Source organism: Delphinapterus leucas, chromosome X (genome assembly GCF_059928025.1).
Source record: "Delphinapterus leucas isolate spDelLeu-1000000601 "Yukka" chromosome X, BTC_Dleu_Yukka2, whole genome shotgun sequence".
NCBI lineage: Eukaryota > Metazoa > Chordata > Mammalia > Artiodactyla > Monodontidae > Delphinapterus > Delphinapterus leucas.
The window spans coordinates 46,264,969-46,290,474 of NC_143150.1; the positions used below are offsets into that span (position 1 = coordinate 46,264,969).

At 39.6% G+C, this 25,506-nt stretch overlaps 1 protein-coding gene across 1 annotated transcript in view; it reads left to right on the plus strand.

The window, feature by feature from the left end:
- The window catches only part of PCDH19 (protocadherin 19), a 109,053-nt gene that overhangs the window by 42,319 nt on the left and 41,228 nt on the right, over positions 1–25,506 (plus strand). Inside the window, exons 4-5 of the mRNA XM_022580793.3 lie at positions 15,216–15,274; positions 22,440–22,612. Of these exons, the coding sequence (XP_022436501.1) occupies positions 15,216–15,274; positions 22,440–22,612 (232 nt within the window). The remainder of the gene's footprint in view (positions 1–15,215; positions 15,275–22,439; positions 22,613–25,506) is intronic.

Here is a 25,506-nt window from a genome sequence, read left to right on the forward strand (position 1 = left end):
GAAGAGAAAAGCTCCCTCACCAGGAAGCAACACTTGCTATCAGTCTAGCCCCCCCTCAGTGGTCTAATGCCAGTTTCCACTGAGGCAGTAAAAATGAGCAAATTTACCTTTTCAATAATTTCAGTATGATCAAACAATCCCCAGTGGGCAAAACTAATAGAAGATACTGTATTTTGATTGCAGTTTATCTCTAGCAATTATAGATGAGCAATTTAAGTGGCAACAAAGCAAGTCATTTGCTAGAATGAGGCTGTATTTCATCGAGCTTTATCATTAGACTTTTTTCAGATCACTCAGCTAAAGACAGTCTGTTTCCTTGGGTGGATCATACATCCTCTTTCTGCAGTATCCTGAGGAACAATTACTTTTCTTAATGATAGGACATTGACAAAAAATGATTTACAAACATCATTTGCACTAAATTTTACTTTTCCCTCCCTTTAGAAATTTTGTTGACGGAATTTACAGCATTAGGTTTTACTCTTTGGAGACTTCTTAGAAGAGATAAGAGGAAGGAGCTGGGAAGGTGGAAAGGGATGAGCCCTGGCCTGGGTGCCCAAAGAGATGAGTTCTAAACTTATGTCTGGGTTTCTAATAACCAGCTGTGATGCTTTGAGGGTGGTGGTGAGGTTCCCTGGGCCCATTTCCTTGTCTTAAAAATATTGACTGTGTGTGCGTGTGTGTGTGCATGTGTGTGTGTGAGAGACAGACAGAGACAAAGAGACAGAGAAACAGAGAGATAGCGAGGGAAGAGAGACAGAGAGAGATTAGATACTCTCTAAGATCTTTTTGAGCTTTAATGCTCTCTGAGTATCTGATTCTGTGACGGTCATGAGGCCAAAAGGGAATTTTTCAAAGCCTAGGGCATAGCATGGTCAGACTGCAATAATGATTTCAAGAACTTTGCAAATGACCACATTTGGCAGAAAAGCAACTGAGGGCTCTATCATGACCTGAAGAAATAATTAATATTGCATAAAAGGATGTATTTCTTTGTAATTTATGAAAGATAGAACTCAGAAGAGACTATAGATTGAAAGCAAAAGCAGTGCTGGCCAACTGGGTTTCCATTTCCTACTGTCTATAAAGTTAGACTGGGTGGAAGGTCCCCTGGTCTGGGAAGCAAGAGTCTCAGGTTCTTGCTCTGACTCTGCCAAAAATTGGCTATTGATTTTGGATTCAAAAACTCTCTGGGCCTCATATTTTCCATCTGTTAAAAAGGGAAAATAATACCTTGCCTATGTACTTCTTAAGACTGTTGTGGTTATTGGAAAAGAGCATAGAGAAAGGCTGTGTGAAAAACAGTCACCATACTGAAACAAGGTGCTATTTAAGAAAATAATTTTTTTTAATTGGGCCATTGAGAGACACAGCCCTACAGGTGTTTCTCACTGTATTAGATTGTAAAAACTTGTTTTAAATGTGTAGATTGTATCATGTTCATCATGACGTGTATTATACACTGGCATCTTAATGTTAATAAACATACCATTCTAATTTTTTAGGTTCACAAGTGATTCTTTGGATGAATGAAAGAGATGGGTTTACAGGGGTGGGAGACAGAAGGGTAGTTTTAACTTAAGCCAGTCCTCCCTACAATCTAAATTCTTGAGAAATGTTGAAACAAATACAAGTCTAGGAAGCAGAGTAGCCTTTCTTAAAAGAATTTTGCAAATCCTTATATTTCATCTATGGAAGAGACAAATGAACTCTTCCTATCTGATGGACAGGTCTAACATCAGCTGTTAGCTGACTAGCAAGTAGTGGGTGAGTACCTGCTCTGTTCCAGGAATGGTGACAGGCACTGAAGATACAGACACTAAAGACGTGGTCCTTGCCTTCAAGGAGTTTCCAGTCTCATATAGGTAATAAAATGTGTTACATGATGTGATAGAGGTAAGTCTACTCCTTATATTTCATTAGGTCACCAAGGGCATCACATTTCATAACTGGAGAGTCCTGAGTCACAGGCCAACAGTCTCTCTAAGGCAGCACTATTCAATAGAACTTTAAGGGATGATGGAAATATCTATATCTGTGCTGTTTAATACGCGAGCCACTAGCCACATTTGCCTACTGAGCACTTGAAAGATGGCTACTGTGATTGAGGAACTAAAAATTTAACTTGATTTTTGATAATTTAAATTAAAGTACTACATATATCTGTGCTATTGGACATGGTATCTATGCCATTGGACAGCACAGCTCTAAGGAATGGTAGAATGAGCCCACAGTAGGCTCCAGGGTGGTCCTGAGTTGAACTCTCTCATTTCTTTGGAACTTAGAAGGCCCTGGTCAAGCTGCTCCAGCCCTTTAACCATGTTTTTCTATCCACACACTACACTAGGTTTTGAATGGCTCCTTTCCAGCTGACTGCTCTGAATTATGCATGCTAATGTGCTTTACTTAACGCTGGGATGAGGTTTTCTTTTTTTCTTCCTTCCTTCCTTCCTTTCTTCCTTCCTTCCTTCCTTCCTTCCTTCCTTCCTTCCTTTCTTTCTTTCTTTCTTCCTTCCTTCCTTCCTTCCTTCCCCCCTCCCTCCCTCCCCCTCTTCCTCCCTCCCTCTCTCTCTTTCTTTCTTTCTCTCTCTCTTTCTTTCTTTCTTTTTTCTTCCTTTCTTTCATCTTCCCTTTCCCTCCCTCCCTCCCTCCCTTTCTTTCTTTCTTTTTCTTTCTTTCTTTCTTCCTTCCTTCCTTCTTTTTAAAAAGAGATTCCATGACAGTTCAATCATAACAGAGGAAGCAAATGGGGCGAAGGAAAACTAGTTTATAAAGGATTTTAAAGTGTCTCAAATCTTGCCTTTCACATAATTTCAGATGTTATGAGGTCGTTTCAACTCTCTTTAGATGAGTTGTCTTTCTCTCTCTCTCTCTCCACACACACACACACACACACACACACACACACACACACACACACAAACACACTCCAGCTAAGGTGTTGAATCAGCAATTAGAGAAGTTGGGTTCATGTATATATATTTTTATCTGTCATGCCAGAAAACAAGACTGTTCACTGCATTCTTTCTTTTTCTGATAGTACAGTTAGGGGGAGAATGAGATAAAATATCCTAGTAGGAAACCTCAGAAAAAAACTATTCATGATGTTGAATGGAAATTTAGTTGCAAATAGAAATGAGTATTCAAGAGAAATCAAGTTTATAACCTGATAATCAGATGACCTGTCATTTGTCTGGAAGTTCACTTTTAGAAAGCACCTGCACATTTATTATTTTATTTGATCCTAATAACAACTCTGTAAGATAGTTAGGACAGGTGCTATTTCCATTTTATAGATTAAGAAATTGCAGATCAGAGAGGTTCAGTGATTTCTGCAAGGTCACACAGCTATTTTTACCTTGAAGGTTCTGTATTTGGAGGGTTTCTAGGACTTTTCTTTGAATAGTCTGTGTTCTTTTCTAACCTTAAAACAACCTGAAGAAACAATCACCAGGGTGACTTATGGCCCTAACTGAGCTGTGTCGACCAGGAACAAGCATTTTTTAATATGGAGACACAAAAACACAACCCTCTTTCCCTCACAAAAATTATATGTAATCTGCGTGTACCTGTGTGTGTGTTATGAATGAAGATATGACTGCCCGCACCTGTTTGTACTGGTTGAACCCCAAACAAAATCTTTCTTTGTTATCAAGTAGACAGAAGTATTGGGCAGACCAGGATGAGGAGTGAGTGTGCTAGAAATGGAGAAAGAGCTGAGAAAACCATAATTCAAAAAGAGTCATGTACCACAATGTTCATTGCAGCTCTATTTACAATAGCCAGGACTTGGAAGCAACCTAAGTGTCCACTGACAGATGAATGGATAAAGAAGATGTGGCACATATATACAATGGAATATTACTCCGCCATAAAAAGCAACAAAATTGAGTTATTTGTAGTGAGGTGGATGGGCCTAGAGTCTGTCATACAGAGTGAAGTAAGTCAGAAAGAGAAAAACAAATACCGTATGCTAACACATATGTATGGAATCTTAAAAAAAAAAAAGGTTCTGAAGAACCTAGGGGCAGGACAGGAATAAAGACAGATGTAGAGAATGGACTTGAGGACACGGGAAGGGGGAAGGGTAAGTGGGGACGAAGTGAGAGAGTGGTAGTGTATATATGGACATATATACACTACCAAGTGTAAAATAGATAGCTAGTGGGAAGCAGCCGCATAGCACAGGGAGATCAGCTCGGTGGTTTGTGACCACCTAGAGAGGTGGGATAGGGAGGGTGGGAGGGAGGGAGATGCAAGAGGGAAGAGATATGGGGATATATGTATATGTATAACTGATTCACTTTGTTATAAAGCAGAAACTAACACACCATCGTAAAGCAATTATACTCCAGTAAAAATGTTAAAAAAAAAAAGAAACCAACGCAGCCAAAATAAATAAATAAATTTATTTATTAAAAAAAAAAAGAGCATTTGGAAGACTGGCCAGGAGAAAGCTGGGGAGGGAGGACACTAAGAACTGTGTGGAGAAAGCAACATAGAAGTTACTTGTACAGGTTGAGTGGTAGGGCTCCCAGGCACAGTACAGTGTTATGTTTCTGACAGCATTAAGTTTTTTTTTAGACAGTTAATTTTGGAATTGTTCCTGGTTTTTGCTGCTGGGAGTCTGATGGGAGAGGGAAGGTGAGGTGTTCCCCCTCATTATTTCTTAATCTTCCTGCAGGAGGAAATTGCTCTAGTTGTGTTCACTGCCCTTGAACCTGTCATGTTCAAGCAGGCTAGGGTATTTTTTTTTCTCCCAAATAGTACATCCAGTCAGCCAGTCTTAATTACTTCTATTTCATTGCATTTCCCAGAATCCTAATGAGGTGTGGCCTAGTGGTGTGAGTGCAGGACCTGCAGTGAGAAATCTTGAATTCTGGTTGCAGATGTGACACTGCTTCTCTTTAGCAGAGGGCAAGTCTCTTAACGTGTTTTGTCCTGCTGTTAATGGGGTTACTAATATTTATTTAACTTATAGTAGCAGGAGGATTAACTAGTTAATGTTGGTTAAAAGGGAAAAAAAGAAAAAAGGGCAAGTTTTTTTGTATCGTGTTCATTTCCAAATGCTAATTCTTTCAGGATGATATTGACAGGAGGCACCTGCTCTGTTGCACTTATCAAGCACCTCCTGGAAGTCTTGCTGGATGGATGAGAAGCAAAATTCTGTGCCATGACCTCTGTAGAAAATGTAGCTACCTTCAGGCCCAGTTTCTAACCTGGGTGTCTGTTTTCTGCCCATCTAAGAATATTCCTCTATCTTATGGTTACTCAAAGGTTAAGTACATTTTTTTCTCTCTCCTGAAACTCTTTTTAAACTTTCTGAAATTCTTTGTGAAAAAGGTTTCATATACATGCAAGGTGCTTTAGTAATTGTTCTGTTGGTGCATTGCATAACTACATTACAGATTTCTGATACTCTGACAATTTCAAACTGCTCATAATATTAGCCACTTTTCAAGGTGTAATCATGGATTTACTGTGCATGGTTGCCAGCATTCTTAACGTCAGATAGTAGCCTTTTGATTAATCTCTGTTTAAAAAATCAGGTCAAATTCCAGCCTACCCTCACCACCCCCACCCTGGCATAAAACAAGAAGGTCTGTTAGGATTTGGGAGGACAGGTAGGGGTTTTGAAAGAATGAGTAAACATTTCCATTACTTCCTTGAATCAGTCCTCTTCCTATTGCTTCTCATTGATGCTTCATGAGGTGATGCCGAAGTGTAAGCTCTGTCTTGTCTCCAGCACTGATTTGCTGCAATGCTTGTTTTAAGTCACTAGAAATTGGAGGTTACTGTGGATTTCCTTCAGTGCCTAATAATTTCAACAAAACCAAATGCCCTTTATTTAAACTCCAGTCATAATTAGAGGGTTGCCAATGTTAAGCAACCGATGGAGTCTGATTTTGAGAAATGTTTATTGTGCCTCATTAAATTTGAAATTAGTACTTAAGATCAGAAATAAATAATCTGTTTATATTTTGGTAGTGGATGCTGTGTGTGCACACCCTTTCCTCTATGCATCCCAGTGAACTGAGACACCCCTATGTTTGCCATGGTGGTAATCAAAATAGCTACACCAAAAGAGAACTATGGAGGATTTCATTGACGACAAACAAGAAAATGATCTATTGAGTTGTATCTAATTAGAAAACATTAATATTAGAAGCTAACACATTCACTATTTCTAAGATGGTATATAACTCGGTTGTTTTTTGTCAGCATGATCACACATTACTGGCTTGAGCAACAAGCCAATACAAGGGAAATGAATTAAGAATGGTATGCCAAAGGCTGTTACTCCTTCACTCTTAAATAAGCTTGTGGAGACAACTGGGTTTTAAGTGATGTATAATATAAATAATGAGATTGGGGCTGGAACTGGATTTGGGGGTGTTGTTTTGGCCCACAGGCACAGGGCCACCCACTGCTTTCCCTCCAAATATTATGAAAGTTTTTCAGCTGGCAAGGCTTGCTCAATAGAAATTGTACTCTGCAGGCAGTCAAGGCTCTGTAGCTGCTAAGTAGTAGAGAATTGAGACCAATGAAATAGAATTTAGCAGAAATGGACCAGCTCAGAGTGCTGGACCTTCTCTAAGCCAGGAGGGCTCAAAGATAGGCTGGATTCAGGAGAGCTCATACTGTGGATCCATGGGCCATTGCTTGTGGGACACCTTATATTGGTTTCTAACTGTCAGTTAGACCAGCTTTACCAAATCATAGCTTCTGAAGTTGAAGCTACACCATAAGTCATCACTAGTCATCTTAGGTCATCTTGTAAAGATGGTTGTAAATGCCTCTAAAGGACAATTGAAATGGTCACCGAGGTTGCAGGGAAGAAAGTGGCTCATTCCTGGATCCTTTGGGCTATGTGACTGGGTCCTCCATCTAGGTCTGGAGAACTTTCTCCAGTTAGTGTGTGCCAAATTTTTCTTTTGTCTATCTGCTACACTATACTCTCCTGACCCACTCACTGAAAGTAGCCAAGAAAGTCATTCAGAGAAAAATAGGTATAAAGCCGGCTAATCACTTCCCTGATGTTTCCATCTTGTGTTTGCTTTCCATCTCAGTAGTAGGTAATGCCAAGAACAGTGTTCCTGGGGATTTTTCTTGTTTTTGTGACTTGTTCTAGCTGAGTCAGTATTTAATGTGGCTGTAGCACTTAACCTGTATGTTTGTTTTCTTGGCTGTTTAAGGGGGAGAGTAACAATTGGCACCTGCTTGTAAAGTACTTTAATATTTGGGGATGAAAGGCACTCTGAGCCTGCAAAATAGCTTTAATGTGTTGTAGTTACATATTTGGGGATGGTGATTGGACTTCAGGGTTTGTTCCATTGGTGAATGTGGTTGATAGCTATTTACTTCTCAGGTTGAATTTTGTTTATGTGGGATGAGATAGTATGACTCATGTGATTGGGTTAGTCATTTTATTTAAACTACTTGTATCCACACCGAAGTCCTGTTGATTTTGCATTCCTGTGTAGAATAGGCATTAACTGGTTCCTCAGAGCTTTTTACAAGCAGATATTATTTTAAAGTGCACTGTGCCCCACAGAGGACTTAGAAAAGGGTCCCAGAGCCTTATTCAGAAGCCTGTTCTTATCTATATAATGGGATGGTGCTTAGCCTGGTCATTCAGTAGGCTCTTTGCCTCTGAATTGCATGGATTCCTGAAGAAAGCTGCTAGGTTTCTCAAGGAGGCCTTTGTAGTAAAATTTGCACTGGGTTGCTCTTCTAAAGTCACAACTTTGACTCAATAAAAGATGAGGGTGGAGAAAAGTGATTTCCCTAAGCTGCCTTTGTCACCTCTAGGTAGTCTGACCACATCAATGGTGCCAGTGGAATTTTAGCAGTGATGACAAAAGGCCACCAAGAGGGGAACTCTTTCAACTTGACTTGGATGTTAGCTAAATGGGCTGTGTTTCCCACTGATAGCCCTGTCCTGAAAGCCATTGGAATCCTAGAGTTCCCTTCCACATGCAGAAAAGTAGCTGCCACGCTGTCAATCTGTGGCTCAGAAGTCTACAGATAAGGCAAAGCCTTATCTTATCACAGAAATTTTATCTACCCCTGGTTTGGAAACAGTATCATGTGTCACTACTGCCATTCCCAGAGATATGGCAGGACTGATGGATGATGGGCAGGAAGCACCTAACTGTGGCATCTTATCTTTGGCAGTTATATCCAGACTACTGTGTATTTATAAGGTCATAGTTGAAAGTGAGGACAGAGAACAAACTGTAACTACAGAAGACAGTGGGCAGAATAGATACTTTCTGAAGAAACAAGACCACCTTGGACTAATAGAATTGGTCACCTGCTTTAACTGCAATAAGAAGCTTCATTCTAAACCTCTTCCATTTATTCTCTGGTCTTTCATGGATGGATTCATTACATGAGCACTTGCTAAGTGTCCAGCATTGTGGCATGGACACTTCAAATGAAAGCTTCCAATCCAGTTGGAGGATGAACTGACATGCTACACACTGAAGTAATCATAGAACCTGAGGAAATTCATAACTACATCACACAGTCTGTACACTAAGTGCTGAGAACATGCTAAGCTATGTGGGATGATCAGGGATGTAGACATATTAGAAATGAAGGAAATGAGATATGAGGGAAATAGAGGACTTGTGTTGGATGACTGCTTAGCTAAAGATTTAATTTAGATTTAGTGCTAAATGTAACAGGGAACCACTGAAAGGGTTCTTTGAGGCCTTGCAAACAGAAATGCTGTGATGAAAATAGTGGGTGAGGAATATTATCCACATAACGTTTTGCAAAATGGGCTAGAGGAAAAGGCAAATGGAACTGAAGAAATAGTGTCACAAGGTGATGAAAGCTGTTGAAGTAGAGCCAAAAGGACGTATACACATGCTATTTCTAAGAACTTCATAAGTTTTATAGCTCATTTGATAGGAGAGGGATGTGGTTTGTATTTGTGATATGGGTTTGTACATGTAACAAATATAAAGGCCAAATCCGCCTATGTGCATCACCTACTACCATCAAGCCACCAGGATGCTACTTAGTTACATAAAGTTGCAGTGTAATTCTCAAAGTTGCACTCCATAGCCTCTGTACAAGTATATGCATGTGTCTGCAGGTGTATGTGCCTCTGTGTGTGTGTGTTTCATGTTTTTCTGAATGGCTGACATTTTAACCATCCCCAGCAAGAGGCCTATCAATTTGTGACCTCCTTACCGGTACAGCCTATATCTTTTTTTCATCCTCAGGGTTTGGTGCATGTGTTTTGAATGGATGAATGAATAGATGAATCAGTGCGTGAACAAGACCCATTTTGTTTTAGAATCCTACAATTTGAGGGGGCTCGAAGGGAACATTGGCATCATTTGGGTTATTCTCTTCATTTCCTAGATAGATAAATTAAGGCTTCAAGAGGAAACAAATGATTTATTCAAGGCCATCAACAAGTCAGTGACAAACATGAGGAGGGAATTCAGGTCACCCCACTACACCACCTTGCTTACTATAGTCAAACCGCGTGTGTGTGTGCGCACGTGTGCGCGCATGTGTGTGCATGAGAATTAGTGCTGGTGTGTACATAGGCATGGCTAGTGGAAGTTTATTTAGCTTGTTTTCCAGTTCAGGGTAAATATGAGCTTTCTAGTGATGGCAGCTCTGGGGATGGTGCCTTTTATTCCATCTTTACTAATTCCTCCTCCAGCTTTTGTTGTCTGGATGGATGTCTTTGAATATACATTCTAACTGGAGGCATGTTGACTTTGTTTTTATATAGAATTTACATTTTAATTTTTATGTGTTGAGGATAGTAAGGAGGAAAAAGCCATTTTTCAATTCATTTTCTAAAAACGCCTTTGTGAGGAGATGCCATTTGAACATCTAAAGCAGCAAGCGCTTTTAGAAAAAGGTTATGCGTCTTATCATTATTGATCAAGAACTAGCATTTAAAAATCATTTTGCTGTGCATCTGATTTAGGATTCCAGTTTTCCTATTTGTATTGATAAGATGACTGAGTGAAAAATTAAAAAGAATTAGCAGATCGCAGTTATAATGATTTTCAGTTTGATGGGACTTTTAAAGTGTAATTTAAAATGGCTGTTCATTTTCAAATGAAAACCTTAAGGTTTGATGAATCTCTTGTTTTCATCTCAGCATCTGTAACCTTTTTTAACTTTGTAGCATGACCTGGGGATTTGTGCCGCTGGGCAAATATTCTAGTCCTGGATATCTGCATTTATTGGGCTTGTTTCTCCTTAGGGCTGAAGTCTCTCCTGGTGATAAATGTGGTGCTGAGAGAGTCGCAGTCACTCTTCCAGAGACTAGGGCACAACTTAGTGAACTGTGAAAGTAATGCAAAATGACAGTTAAAGTAGGGCATTCTGGTACCTTGGGGGCCTGACAAAGTGGAAGTATTTGACTTCAGATGTGCCAGACTCATTAACATAATAACATACTACCCACCCCAAAGTCTCTCTAGAAACCTCCCATATCCAGAAAGGAGCTGCGAGTAGAAAGTAGTTAGCAAAGAAGGCTCCTGACCAGGTAAAAAAACAAACAACAACAAAACCCAAAACATTATACAGAAGTCCCTATAGTAAAGATCACGTCATTTCCCTCTCAGAAAAACATCTCAGCTCTCTACCCAGAACTTAACTCTCATTTTCTAGACTGTTCTAATAATTATATAGTTTCCAAGACAGCAGAGTGGAAATATCAAACTTGAAACAGAAGAGGAGCTGCTTTTGATATACTAATAGTACTGAGAAGTAACAATATTGAGTGTTTTATAGCAAGTTGGTGGGAGACATATGTTAAAAATTAAAGGTAAGAACTCAAAAAACACAGTGCTTTGGGGTCAGTGAGTGTACAGGCAAAACCTGCACGGTACAGTGATTTATGTTTAGAAAGGTTCTTCTAAGGAACCAATAAGGAACTGTGTGATAACTTTCAAAAAGAAGGCAGAATGGGTAGGATTTTAAATCAAAGTTTTAGTCCTTAGAGGAGAAAGCACTAAGCTATCTAAAATGTGCTATCCAGGGGCTTCCCGGGCTTCCCTGGTGACGCAGTGGTTGAGAATCCGCCTGCCAATGCAGGGGACACGGGTTCGTGCCCAGGTCCGGGAGGATCCCACATGCAGCGGAGCAGCTAGGCCTGTGAGCCATGGCCGCGGAGCCTGCGCGTCCGGAGCCTGTGCTCTGCAACGGGAGAGGCCACAACAGTGAGAGGCCCGCGTACTGCAAAAACAAACAAACAAACAAACAAACAAAAAACCCTCTGCTATCCAGAAGTATTTATTCTTTAGGTTTTCAGAAAATTAAGATTTTATTAAACCTAAACAAAGTAAGAAGTCTGCTCTCAGTGAATCCTAGGATAAGGAATTCTAATTAGAGAAGGGATTTGGGAGAAATATATTAAATGATAGGAAAGTGACTCTTATTTACCACTGAGACAGAAAATAAGTTTGCTCTAGACCCATTTTTTTTTCTAATGTCAAAATTTAGGTTTTTCAGAAACAAATATTCTTGTCTCTTTGTTGTGTTCCTGTGTTAACTTGGCTGTCTCATTAGAGATGGGGACATTTCCTAGTGAAATTAATGTGACATTTAGAGAAAATTTCCCCTCTCAAATGTTTTATGTTATTTGCCATTTAGAATACTTAGAGAGGGGATTGGAATAATGTCAAGCAAATTCTGATTAAATAAGGCTAACCAGGAGCCAATACATTCATGCAAAAAAAAAAAAAAGCTCTTCTATTATTTCTTAAAAAGTGTATTTCTGTTGTCATTCTTTATCTTCTATTGAGATCACCTTGGCAGATAATCTGACAAAAGAGATCCATCTTCTAAACAGCTGAGCTTGCCTTAGAAAACACAGCACATCAGGTCAAAGCCTGTGGCCCATCTTTTGCTCAGGAGAGTTCTCCACTCTGGATGTCTGTTAGAATTACCTGGGAAGCTTTTAAAAAAAATACTAATGCCTGGGCCGCATTCCATGCCAATTACCTCAGAATCTCTTGGAGTGGGACCTTCACAACAGTATTAAAAAAAAAATTCCCTAGTTGATTCTAATGTGCAGTTAGGGCTGAGAATCACCGGCTTAAGGCACGCAAACTATTCATTAAGAAAAGATTATTTCCTTCTTCAGGGTGGTCTGAGTCTCATTGTTTGCTCTGCCTGAAGTGTGAAAAAAATTTGCTCTTTCAATGCACAGGAGTTGGGTTTGAGCACACGCCTTGGATCAGTATGAGCAAGAACACTTGATGTTAGTATACCCTGACCCATAAAAGGCCATCTATGGCCAGTTAGCTCAGTTGTTTGGATTATAGTTCTAATGAGGCCAGAATAGTGTATCCTACCCAATTAGAATAATTCTGTTGCATACGTTGCTTCCATAACGCTAACCAAGCTGCCTCACAAAGAAACTTGATGCTGATTAAATAGGCAAAAGACAATGGATGACTCAGCATAGTACCATCCATTATGGGAAAATCAGTTCTAGTAACCTGCCTCATGAACAGTACTTCTAATTGCATGAGGATGCAGCATGGGCCATCTGTCCATTATGGTTGGTGCTGGTTTGGGGAATGGAGTATTTACATTTGAAGGCCAGGACCCACGAGAATGGGAGGGGGGTTTACTCTTTTAGACTAAGAAAAAGGAGAAAGATAGGAAGGTGATAAGCTTCAATGATACTCTCCTACCTACAGTGGCAGATCATGGCTGGCTTTTCTGCCCAGGTTAACCCATCTGTATATCACAGCAAGGGAAAGAGAATTGTTAAGGTTTCCATAAGCAAGCCTTTTAGACCTATGTCCTCTTTTAACTCAGTGCCTGTGAGTGGGAATCCTCAAGGTGAGATATATTATTCCATTAGGACCAAGAAGTAGTACAGTCACCAGGGATAAATTTGTATGGTTTTGCTTATTTGCCCAGAGTTCTGGCACCGTGCCTGGAGGTCACATCTCCACAGGACTCCATATTTGATGCACAGTGCACACAGATTGGACACCCTCATATGCAAGTCTATGTAAAATATTCTGCTTGAAAACTGGCTTCTTTAACGTGACAATATCTTGGGATGTTGCTCATGCTTTCCCTGCAAAGCCAGTATCCTCTTTTCTTTTACATCTGTTTCTCTATCTATTAACTTTCTTGAAAAAATGATTTAGGAAGTTTGGAGGCTGAGATGGAATGTATGCACATTACTCTTTTATTGCCTGAATGTGGTCAAATCCCTGCTCCTACTCAGGGATCCAGGTTCTGTAGAAAGCAGAGGATAAGGGTTTCCATCATTCCCACCATGAGTCATGATAAATGCACTTGAAATTCCCCTTTGGATTTGTGTTCTATTATGCCTATTTTATAGAGGAGTAAAATGAGACACATAGAAATTAAGTAATTTGTCCCGGTTGTACAAACTAATAATTAAAACTCCTGAGTGCTTAATCAATTCCCTGTTTTATTTGGACAGAATGCTTTTGGGGGGGCGGTTAGGAGATTTCCACTTATTAAATTATATATTGTGCTGAATATCATAGAAAAGCCCATTTACCCAACACCATTTTTGCATTTTATGTTGGTATAAAAATCAGTTCAAGAAGTGTTTGTTGGTTGACTGACTGATGGACAACCTCTTCCAGCATTGTATTCCCCATGCACCTTCAAGTTTGCTTCCTCCTTCTGTAATTATGTTTGCAACAATTTCAGCCTCCATTTTCTTATGAACAAATTAGAAATGAAATGACCCTTTTGATTTTCACTCTCCCAATCCATTCCTTCCAACAGCACAAAAACTTACTTGTGGTTTTCATTAAAGGGGATTTTATCCTCTAGATAAAAGCAGTGTGGGTGGATATTATACAGCTCATCTTCAAATAAGGGGCATGTGGAGGGCATGGGCATGCCTGAGTAAGTACAGGGCAGTGATGGGATTTAGTTTTCTTCTCCATATGTTCTTCCTTCTTTCTCTCACCTACTCTCCACCCCCATCCCCACTTACTCTAGATACTTAGGGTCCCTATCCTGACTATTGGCTATTTGGTGCTCATGTGGTAGTTAGATCTGCTTTCATCTGTCCTGTTTTCCCCTCTACCAAATTCTGAGCTCCTTGAAACATAAAGCTGCATCTAAGAGCCTAGCGACAGTAGTCATCGGAAAGGAATGTACTATTTTGTTAGCTCGACAGCTATTGTGTTTCCTTTCCCAGGCACTTTCAGTTGAAGTGATTTCAGAAGGCCCTAAGGAATGGTGAGAATGGTGAGAATTTCTGGTAGACTGGCATGAGAGTGGAGGAGATGTGTTTGGACATTTTTCAGTTTATACAATGGTTCAAGGAGAGTAGTACTTTAGTGTTAGAGGTAAGATCCACTTTACTGGACTTTCAGTTACTTCAATGTTGACTTTTCCCTGTGTTCCCCCTTCTAAGGCTGCCCCCCCTTCAATCCACCCCCAACCTCTGGATGCTCATCAGCTGTTAGCCCATCTCTTTCATCTGACAGGTATTCTGCATTTGCTTTTGTAAAACCATTGTTCAGGCAGTCTGCTGTAACCAGATTAGACAGTGGTGTTTTAATGATAGGAACGTGCTATGATAGGTTTGCTTGCAAACTTCATGTTTCACATGAAAGGCTTTGGCACCCCCTGTGGACTGCCCTTCATCCCGTTTTAGGCATAATACTTGTTTGCCTTTATGTCTGTGATAAAACGAAGGCCTTCCTGTATAACCAGTGCTGAGCAAAATGTCTTAAAACAAAGGGAAGTGCAGTTTAAATCCACAGTGATTACCTTGCTTGCATTTCCATATCTATGGAATACATATTTTAACATGTTAATTATCTACTACTAATAAAAATACCTTTGAACTTCCAGTCAATTTGATGGGCACAGAATTGTGTCCACTGGGGAATGGGAAGCAATTAGTTTCTGTAAAGATTTTGGGTCATGCTGTATCTTCCCTAAGTGGTTGCATGGTCAGTAGCCAGGCATATTCTAGGGGATGTTTGTGTCAAGTTCATCTTCATCTGCCTGGGAGAGCTGCCTCCACAGAGCCCCCAGGGCCCCAAGGAGGTGTCAGGCATTCGTCAGGCTGTTGCACCACTATGGCCTTGGTTTCTGATTCATTCATTGCCTCTTGCCCAGTAGAAAAATTCCTCCTAAGCAGGAGAGTTTAGCTCTTTTCATGAGTCATCTCTGTAACCTTTTTAATCTTTTTTTCCCCCCCACTGCAGACTGAAAACTATTCTTTTGACTCCAACTATGTGAACAGCCGAGCCCATTTAATCAAAAGGTATGTTGGTTTGCTTGCCTATTTCTACAACTAAGCTTGATTTAATATAAAAAGCAAAAAGATTAAGTATTTTTAATGGTGCCGTTTTCAGATTTTGAAATGAAAATACCTATCTGTTTATCGTAGAAAATTAGGAAAATTCAGAAAAGCACTAAAAAAAACTAAGTAAAAATCACTGGTAATTCCGCCACCTAGAATCACTGTCGACATTTTATCATGTTTATTTACATAACTGTATACAGAAATAATTAACAAAATAAAAAAAATTGGGGTCATATTAAAATACAGCTTTATGTGATGATTAAGAAATCTAATATTAAAATTTTCTCCTGTGGAACTTCTAGTGAATTTCAGCATGGCTGTTATTTTGACAACTTTGAAATCATTTTAAGGCTATTTTAATGACAGATAAACTAATTCCTTATCTTTAAAAAACTTTATAGATGAGAGAGGGAAAGAAAAGGTATTTGCCTAATTCAATAAATCTTGAAATAGAAGTATTTCAAATGAAGCGTTCAAAGTTGAGATTTGTGTGAATGGTTGGTCATAACTCAGTTATCCATGGAGCCACAATGTATGTGAATACAGAGCTGAATACTGCCAAGGAAGATTTCTATCTGGTGCGGTGGGCACTGAGGTGCACAAGGCAGGCAAGACAAGGGGTTCAGGGAGTCCTCTAAGGAGAGAACTTGTGCAGAAAAATTGGTACTGACCATTCAGATGATGCCTTTATTACTGTTTGATGCAGATATCCTCTTGAATGGTCCAGTGGTTATTCTGCAGCTAAAATTGAACTCTGTGTGTGATTGTTAAAATAATAGAAATGAAATAGAGAAGCAAGCAGGGTATGTTAGAGCTGCAGTAGAGAAGATCTGAAAATTCTATTATTTGCTGGCTCTAATTCCATAAATTTACATCACCAGAAGTGTAGGATTCGAGGAATAAACTAGTTTGTTGTACAAACAACTTTAATTCCGATCTAATTTAATTCACGATGCTGCAGTAACCCCTGAAAACTGCTAGGTTTATCTGTATCGGTCTGGAATCGCTTGTGACCTTAAGTGTCGATCGTTAATTATCTGAAAATGGATAGCCCAGTATTAACAGTCATAGCATTGTTTGGAAGTTTTTGAGGGGTTGGGAGGAATTCATTTTGAATATTTTCTTGGCCTACAGAATAAAAGCAGAAGGGGAGGAATTCAAAATTATCCGACTGATCTATTAGGAGGGAAAAAGCCCTCTTTTTTGTGCACTTATTAGAGTAACCACAGCAGAAATTTGCTTTCTTTCTGCTTCAGAACTGTTATTTCATAGCTCCTTTTTTAAACTTCTGGTAAAAACAGTGACTTACCTTATCCTCATAGATCCCTTGGGCTAGCTCTGGGTACCCGGGGATTCTACGACCAGGTTAAACTAATAGCATAAGCCGGATTTTCATAGCATGGCAGAAAGCTAAGACTCCTGGGGACCCTCACCGTCTTAGGTCAGACCTGAATATCCATTTCACAAGGCAAACTGATGAGATGAAAACTTATGTTCGAACATTTAGCTGTCGGGACACATGTATTTCCACAGCAGCTTTGGGACTCACTTGAACTTCTGATTTTGATTAATTACTTTATATGTTTTTGTTTGCACACACAGACACACAAAAGGCACAACCTGGACTCAATAGGATCTCAGTGGAAAAATCTCCTGATGTTGCCTGAAATCAAAGATAGTGGCTTTTTACCAGGGACAACCTTGATTAAGAGGAAACATCTGAAAGCTCAGGAACACATGCATTTTTGCCAGGTTCTGTTTTTGGAGCCCTGAGGGCTTTAGAAAACCACAAAGGCCTTGGAATTTATAGGATCAATTGAATTTAGACAAAGCACAATACCTGGAAAGACACAGGGAATCTTGTGTGCTATGCTTTTGGGGGGGACTAACTATTTTAAATGTAAAATGTGTGGAAAATGTTAAGAGAGTAGTGACTAGGTGATAAAACCACACAAAACATGTTCAAATAGCTCACAGTGATGTTTGAAAGGCGTTTCGCTGTATGTGGTTTCTTGAGGATCCATTTACATGCATGGAAAAAGCTCCTGGCCAGGACATTCTGAATCTGATTATCAGTTTTAATTTTATTATCAAGTCCTTGTTTCTTTAAATGCCAATCCAATTTCAGGCCAACCTTGAGAACTTCTTTTCCTATCCATTTTTTCTTCCTCTATTCACTTTCTACCCATCCAAGGATGCTTCTTGGGCCCTTCTTTTTAGCATTCTCCAGCAGTTATTAACTGTCTTACACTCAGACTTCTTTTTTTCTCTCATCTGTCTACCTAGGGTAAACCAAAGGAAAGCCAGAGGGCAAGGGGGTTCTCCTAGCACAAATCAAGGTTGAGAAGGGTGAAGAGTAGATATGGAAGGGTAACGGAAGATATATGGCACATTCGTCCATAATCTTCTGCACTGAGTAATCTAGCAATATATTTCTGTAGTTTTTTTTTTTTTTCAGAACGTCACCTGTAACCTGCAGGTATACTCAAGATTTATGTCAGAGTCCAGATTAACAAGCCAAGACAGTTAGGAGTTTTTCTGGATGGATTTCCTTCCTGCTATGTTTGTTTCCTTGCTGTCATCTCAGCAAGGAAAGCCAGCAGTGCTACTTTGTCCCTGCTGCAACACTCTTTCCTCATGCCAGTTTTCTGTGCTGCTGTCTGATACCTGCTTCTACAGTGCTTTTTGAGCAATATCAAGCAGTGCATGTGGCTATAGCTCAAAGAAAATAAAACAGGAAATGAATATGGTACTGAAGCAGTGTGGGGAAAAAAATGAGCATTGGCTCCTAAACCATGCATAGTGCTTTCCTTTTCCACCCGAATTGTCCTGGGGTTTTGCAGCACCTGGTATGGTGCCTTGTCTATAACAAATGTTGGTACATGTTTCTTGAAGGAATGGAGGAAAAAAGTTGAAAAAAACGCCTCAGTATTTTTCCATTGAAAACTAGCATTAAATGTTCCCTTAAACCTGCAATTTCTGTCCTTTTATGTGCATTAGAATCTCCTGGGAGGCTTGTTAAATGCAGAGTCTCTAGCTCCATCCCTGGAGAATCTCCAGTTTTCACAGGTTCCCAAGGTGATTGTGATACAGGTGGTCTAGGAACCACTCTGGGATCTTCCTTATGTTTCTTAAATATAGTTTCCCTTCTCTTTTGACTTTCACTCTTTTCTCATTCTCAGAAGGTATTTCCTGGGTATGTGGTGTGACCTACTAGGAAGATAAGACCTGTTTCCTTTCAGATTTTTTTGTCTTTTGGAAAGATTTCCAATATTTTAAAGGGTAAATACGGGTCAGAATGTTATTAATGATCATTCATCAAGAATTTTATGAGTAACCATTGTGTGCAGAATCTTGTTCTAAGTTTTCTCAGACAAACTTGTCCCTCTGTTGGCCACCAGAGCAAGTAATAGAAACATTTGTATTTACAATACCATTGCAAAAAGAACCCTAATTTATTGTCCCACAAAAGTTGGTTTACAAGTCATTCATCTCCCAAGAAGTACACAGGTAATAAAGCAAGTGGAATCAGCATTTTTTATGCCTGGCATAAATTGTTATTTGTTTTGGGTGAGTGGCCATTTACCAGGCTGTTTTACAATTTGCAGCATCTTACTTACTGTCTTAAACTGCCTTACAGAAATCCATTCATTAAGCCACTAAATGTCCTTACAGGATGAGAGAGAGAAAGTGGTACTTAGAGAGTAAGTGGTACTTAGTTTGTCAGATGGGCAAACTGAGCTTTAAACAAGTTAACTATTCTAAGGTTTGGAGGAGGGGGTTAATACTCCTTGCTTTTTCTTTAGAGAATATATGACTTATTCTCTCCTTACCAGTCCCTTAAGTCCTAGTAGCCAATTCTTCACTATTTTATTATTTCTCTTCTTTCTACCTAAAAAACCAAAAGCTCCGAGGTGGTTTATAATATTTAGATGCATATAAAAACGATGATCAAAAATTTAAAAGACAGATCCAAAACCAATTACAAGAAGCTAAATAGAGATCCCTGGCATGTAACTCACTGCAATTAAACATTATATTTTCCTTGAAGCTTTTGAGAAGCCAAGACAGAAAGGTAAGTATACCAGAGCGTGTCATTCTCATTTTTTAATAAAGGAAGGACACACATTTGACAGGAGAGTTTTTTTCCTGTCCCTGAATTTTAGAAGAAATTAACAGAGTGGACAATGTCTGACTATAGTTTATAGAAGATATAGAAACATTATTTATATATACATTTCCTATATCAATCCTATAAAAAGACTATGGACATAATATTTAATGGTAACTCAGTGAAAGCATTACCACATATGGGAGTAATGATCATATTAAACAATAACCATTTACTGAGCATTTGTGTATACCTGGTACTTCATGTGAACTATCTCATTGAGTCCTCAAAATGGCCTCTTGAAAGAGGTTTTAGCAAATGCATTTTATTATTTTTTTAAGTTTTTTCTTTTTCTTTCTTTTTTTTTTTTAAATTGGAGTATAGTTGATTAACAATGATGTACTTAGTTCCCCAACAAGGGATTGAACCTGGGCCCTTGGCAGTGAAAGCATGGAATCCTAACCACTGGACCGCCAGGAAATTCCCAGCAAATGCATTTTACAGACAAGGAAGTCTAGGCACCAAGACATTAGCTATCAGGCCCAGGTTCCCATAGATGAAGTGGCAGATTATGGATTATCACTTGTTCTAATGACTCCAAGTTCAGTGCTCTTTCCACTACAGTCAGGAAATCTAATATGCTACAGGAATAGAGTTTAAAGAACCTAGAGCAGTGGTTCTCACCTGGGAGTGATTTGGCAAAGTCTGGAGACATTTTTGGTTGTAACTTCTGGGAGGGGCACTACTGGCATCTAGTGGGTAGAGGCCAGGGATGCTGCTAAATATCCTACAATGCACAGGACACCCCCCCCAACCCACAACAAAGAATTATGCATCCCAAAATATCAGTGGTGCCGAGGTTGAGAACCTTACTCTAAGGAATGGTTAGTTGCATTGTCCTTATTCTACACCCCTCACCATCGTATGTCTCAAGCAAGTTTTAGCAACTGCTGAAATGCAGTCAATTCAGGGTTGAATTCTGTGATTTAAGGTAACAATTTTGCATTGTGGATTAAAGAAATTTTCACATGCTTCAGATAGCAGAAATGCAGGTCAAAAAATTATTTGTTATAAAAATGTAGGAACCAGTAATACCATCCAGGCAGGTTTCCTTTCTCCTGAGGTGCAGGGGTGCATGTGGGCAGGACCAGATTTTTTTCTAAAAAACAAACTTTGAATCTGTTCATGCTGTGTGATTAGTATTTACAGGAAGCCTCCAAATCTGTGCCATAAAACTAGAGGTGGTGACACACTTTAAAGCATGTGTTTCCATTTGGTCTTAATGACCATAAAAGACTCATAAGATGATTGATTTTTGAATAGGACTGCATCCTGGTGGGTCCATAGGGCTGAGTAGCTGCATGACATAATTTGGAGGAGCTGAGTGAGTTGGCCTATTGAGTGATTTTAGTTTTAATACAGTTGATGCTCAGTTATTCTTTCTGAAAATAATTAGCAAACAGGTCAATGCTTCACCCCCTTCTGCCCTTCATTTTCTGACAATTATGGCTTTCCAGTTACTGCCCTTTTGGTCTTTTCCTTTTCATATTCAGGGCAGCAAGCATTCTACATCTAGGTTGGTCATATGTTAAAAATCTGCTGTGATTTCCTTTTGACCAAGTGTGGAGATTGACAATGTAGCCATTGTGTCCATGGCATAGCTCTTCATCGTATGTACTGAATGTTCTTATCAAAGCTTCAGAGAGCCAGGCCTGTGGATGTTCAAGGTTGAGCAGATCAAGCGAGTTTGCAGTGTCATCTCCACAGGGCTCCCTTTTCAGAGGTAGAGTAGATCTGTTGAGACTTGTCCTAATTCACAAGCCTGCCACTCTCCCTTGTTGAGACAACAACACATTTTCTTGAGTATGCCTTTGCAGCTTCCTCACTGACTAGGGAATGGATTCCCCATTCACTAGGTATTTCAGATGCATAATTTATGGTCCATGGTGGAGCACAGCTGCAGATTCTGTCAGGACACACAAAGTATTAGAAATAGCAGATGGGGCCTCTATGGATGTACCTAATGTATTGTTCTCTATTTCGTGAGAAATGGTGTGGGGATTTGGGGTAGTATGCTTAGTGCATTGAATGGTGGATTGATTTAATAGGTGCAAGAAAAATTTACACACAAAGTCTTGAGCTGCAAGTTGCCATGTTCTTAGCATAGCTACACTCACAGTTTTCTTAGAGTTCACTCTCTGGTTCTCACTTTTGTCTTACTTTCCATGCACGAAGGCTCTCTTCTTCTCAGCTCCTACCTCTCCTCTTTTTCTTTGACTCTGTCCCTCAACCTTTCTCAGTTAAAACTGACCTGAGTTCTCTGATCCTGATAACCCTTTCTATTTGAATTGCATTACCTCAATTTCTTCCACTTTCATTTTCACAGTTGGTTAGTAGATATCTTTGGAGAGGTAGTATACATAGTGTTTAAGGGTCCAGGCTCTGCAGCTAGACTGCCTGGGTTTGGTCTTAGATCTGCTACATTTTAACCAGCTATGTGACCTTGGACAAGTTATTTAACTTCCATGTGCCTCTCTTTTCTTCACCTGTAAATGTGAATATTAATAGCACCTGTCTCTTATAGAGTTGTGATTATTAAAATAGTTAACTCATGTCAAGCGCTTAGAACAGTGCCTCATGCACAGTAATCCCTCAGTAAACATTAGCTGTTATTATTTTAATTTGATTATATAAGAAGAGAAAAAAACCTTCTGAAATGATGATATTTTTTGCAGGTGGTTGTTTCAGAGTTGTAGCTTCTTCCGCCTCGCCAGTAGTGATGCAATGAAGATAAGTGAATGAAAGTATTAGCTGCATCAGCATCCAGTAGTGGGAACCTCTCTACAATGTTAAGTTCCGTGATCTTTAAACAGAAATTTCTCTTCCTCCTGCCCTGTTGGACAATCCAGTTGCTGTTGGCCTCACCACAGAGCTGACATCATCCTGGCTCTGAAAGAGTTTTAAAAATCAGATCTATCACAGTTATAAATTATCATTCTTTCTTTAACCCAGCAGCTCCACCTTCAAGGACTTAGAGGGCAACAGCCTGAAGGATAGCGGCCATGAGGAGAGTGACCAGACCGACAGTGAGCATGATGTCCAGCGAAGCCTGTATTGTGACACTGCTGTCAATGATGTGCTGAACACCAGCGTGACCTCCATGGGATCTCAGATGCCTGACCATGGTAAGGGCTGATAGGCTGTAAGTTGCAACCATAGATTCCAAAGAACCCAGGATGTTTGGAGGCTCACTGCATTACTTTACTGTAATAAGTGTATTTTCCTACAGGGTTTTGAGATGTCCTGACACCTGTCCAGACTCTTCTTCACCCTCCATGAGTGGATCCCCTATGATCATATAACGTTCAGGCATTTAAAAAGCCAACTACCTATACATATTGTATACATACTCATCGATCATAACTGCACTGCACACATAGGAAATTAGTAGATGCCTTCTCACTAGGAATAAACGCCTCTTTTTGCTTTAGTACATGAATTGGACTGATCAGTTGAGTTGCAGAGAACACAGCACTTATGACACCAAAGGGGTGAGTTTTATTTCCATATCAAGTTGGTTAACTTTACCCAGAAAGAGACCCTGTTCTCTGACCACAGATTGCATACTCTTTACTGAGGAGAGAGTACAAAACTTCCCATTTTGTCTATGGGGCTGTGATGCCAAATCCCACTAGCTACCATGCAAATGCATGCCATTGTTCATAGGAGAGACCAGGGTAAGAAAACATGGCTGAATTAATGTAACATTCTGTGCATGTCAAAAATGCCTCAAAGCGCATGTCAGGAACAGCATCCTCATGTATGAAGAAGAGTCTATTTTTGGGAACTCAGCCACACATGCTTTAGCAAGAAGAGCCAAGCATAAACCAGGGTATAAAAACATTAGCAGAGTTCAGCTAAGGCAGAATGTTCAGATGGACTTGGGCACAAATGTCATTTTCAGTGTTTTACTGATGCAAACATGTTGGGCAAGCAGCCTGTCTTTTTCAATTAAGAACTATGAATTCAGCTTGGTGTTTAGGCTCAGTGAAGGTTCAGAATGCTTGGCTATGTCTTGAGAGAAGCTAGACGCAAGCTCAGCTGGAAGCCCCACTGCTAAAAGACTTAAAGATGAGAAAACAAAATATGGTGATTATGTGCTGGTCTTCAGCTGTTTCATTTCACTGTAAACATCATTAAATGCTTTTGTTTTGGTCTTGTAAATGAATCCAAAGGAAAAAAAATGTAAGATCCACAAAATAAAATGTTTTCTATGGAGAAAAAGTTAGTCACTGTAGATTCTATTAAGTTGTTTAGTCCATCCCCTCCCCAGCAGATCCAAGTGTCAAAGTCTATAATATATATGTCACTACCGATTGTGCACTGCTGCCTTCTCCCATTGGTGAGTGGTGCCATCCGCAGAGATACTATACTTTCTGGGTAATCTTACTAAGACTAAAGATGAAAAAATTAAACATTTATATAACTGAAACAGAGGCTATTTGATTCCCAGAGGATTAGCAGTGTGTCACAGGATACAGACTGATATGTATCATTTACTGGTCTTGTGTCTCAAAGAAATGCTTTTTCATTTGTATCAGAAAGGGTTTTAGTTAGATGCTCTCTAAAATGAAATGACTCCAGGAAAAGAGATAGTCATAATTGATTCTCACTTTGTGCCTGGCTAGAACAACATTTGTTTTAGTTTTTTGTCACATGTCTCTAGGAAAATAGTACCAGTGGACTGCAGCTAATTTTTCTGAGTGTTTCTTACAAAAGGGATGTATTGTGTATAGATACTGTAGATTTGTAATAATGAGACTTCTAAAGCAAATGTGTGGCATTATCCCAAGGCTCTCCTATGTTTAAGATGGGGATTACACACACACACACACACACACACACACACACACACACAGTTTTTTGCTCTTCTGTTTTGGCAACACTTTTACATTTTGTTTCTCAATATTCGATTCTTATCTATGTATCTTCATTTTTTCCATTATTCTAGCAGTGGCTAAACCTTGAACCAACCCTCGGGTTTGTTCTTTTCAATTTGGTTGAGTCATTAAAGTTTAGTTACAAAGGGAATTCAGGCCTTGTTTACATCTCTGGCTCTACCTTATGATATCCCAGTACTACTGAGCTTTCCATAATGGTACTTAATTGTATCCCCAATCAACTCTAGGCTAGCCACATAGGTGGTGTCACCAGTTTACTTGGGTTGAATATTGCTACCTCAAACAATAGCAATGATTCAAAAATTAACGTTTTCTAGCATTTTCTCAAACTTGGATTCATATAATAAATGTTTTTCATTTTATCCTAAGGCACAGTGGTTGAAAGTCAATCACTGACTGATTGCATTTTGATTGCCCCAACCAAACACATCTGTGAGCTGGGTCAGGGTGGAGATATGATGGAATGGCAGGAATCTCTTCTTTCTGGCTTATTATCAATCCTGGTATCACTCTCGACAAGCCTAAAACCAGGTCAGTGGGTTGATGAACTGGCTGAGCTGAATTTCCTGGTTGCCAGGTGACTGAATTACATTTATCATCTGCAGTGCCTTTGAATTAATATGTCTCAGCTTGTCCCCCATACTGTAGCTCTTGTCATGGCTTCCCAGAAAAGAAGGTGATGGAACATTCTTTATCCTGTACTTCTACTGGCATATGGCACTTTTTTGCAATGCTATCTCTCTATAGCTCTCAGAGTGCCTTGAGAACAAGTAAGTGTTATCACTCAGCAGATTTTACCACCTGATCTGGTTCCTGATGTGATTTGGTGCTGAGCTGGGGAGTCGCACTCAAATCTTTTAACCATTGTTTTCCCTCCCTGAATTTGAGTTATTTGGTAAAATTACCACCTTCTGGCAGGGACAAAAATTTCTCCCTATGCAATTTCTGCAGACAATCTCTAAGAAGCATAGCCAAAAAGTAGGGTGGTCAGAGATGCCAGAGGCTCATGGGTTTGTTGCACAATTGGGGGTTTCACTGGGCTTGAATCTCTTCCTGTCAGGGTTATTTTTGGATTGAATAGTGCTGGGTTAAGAGGCTTTTGTCTCCTTGCTTCTTTG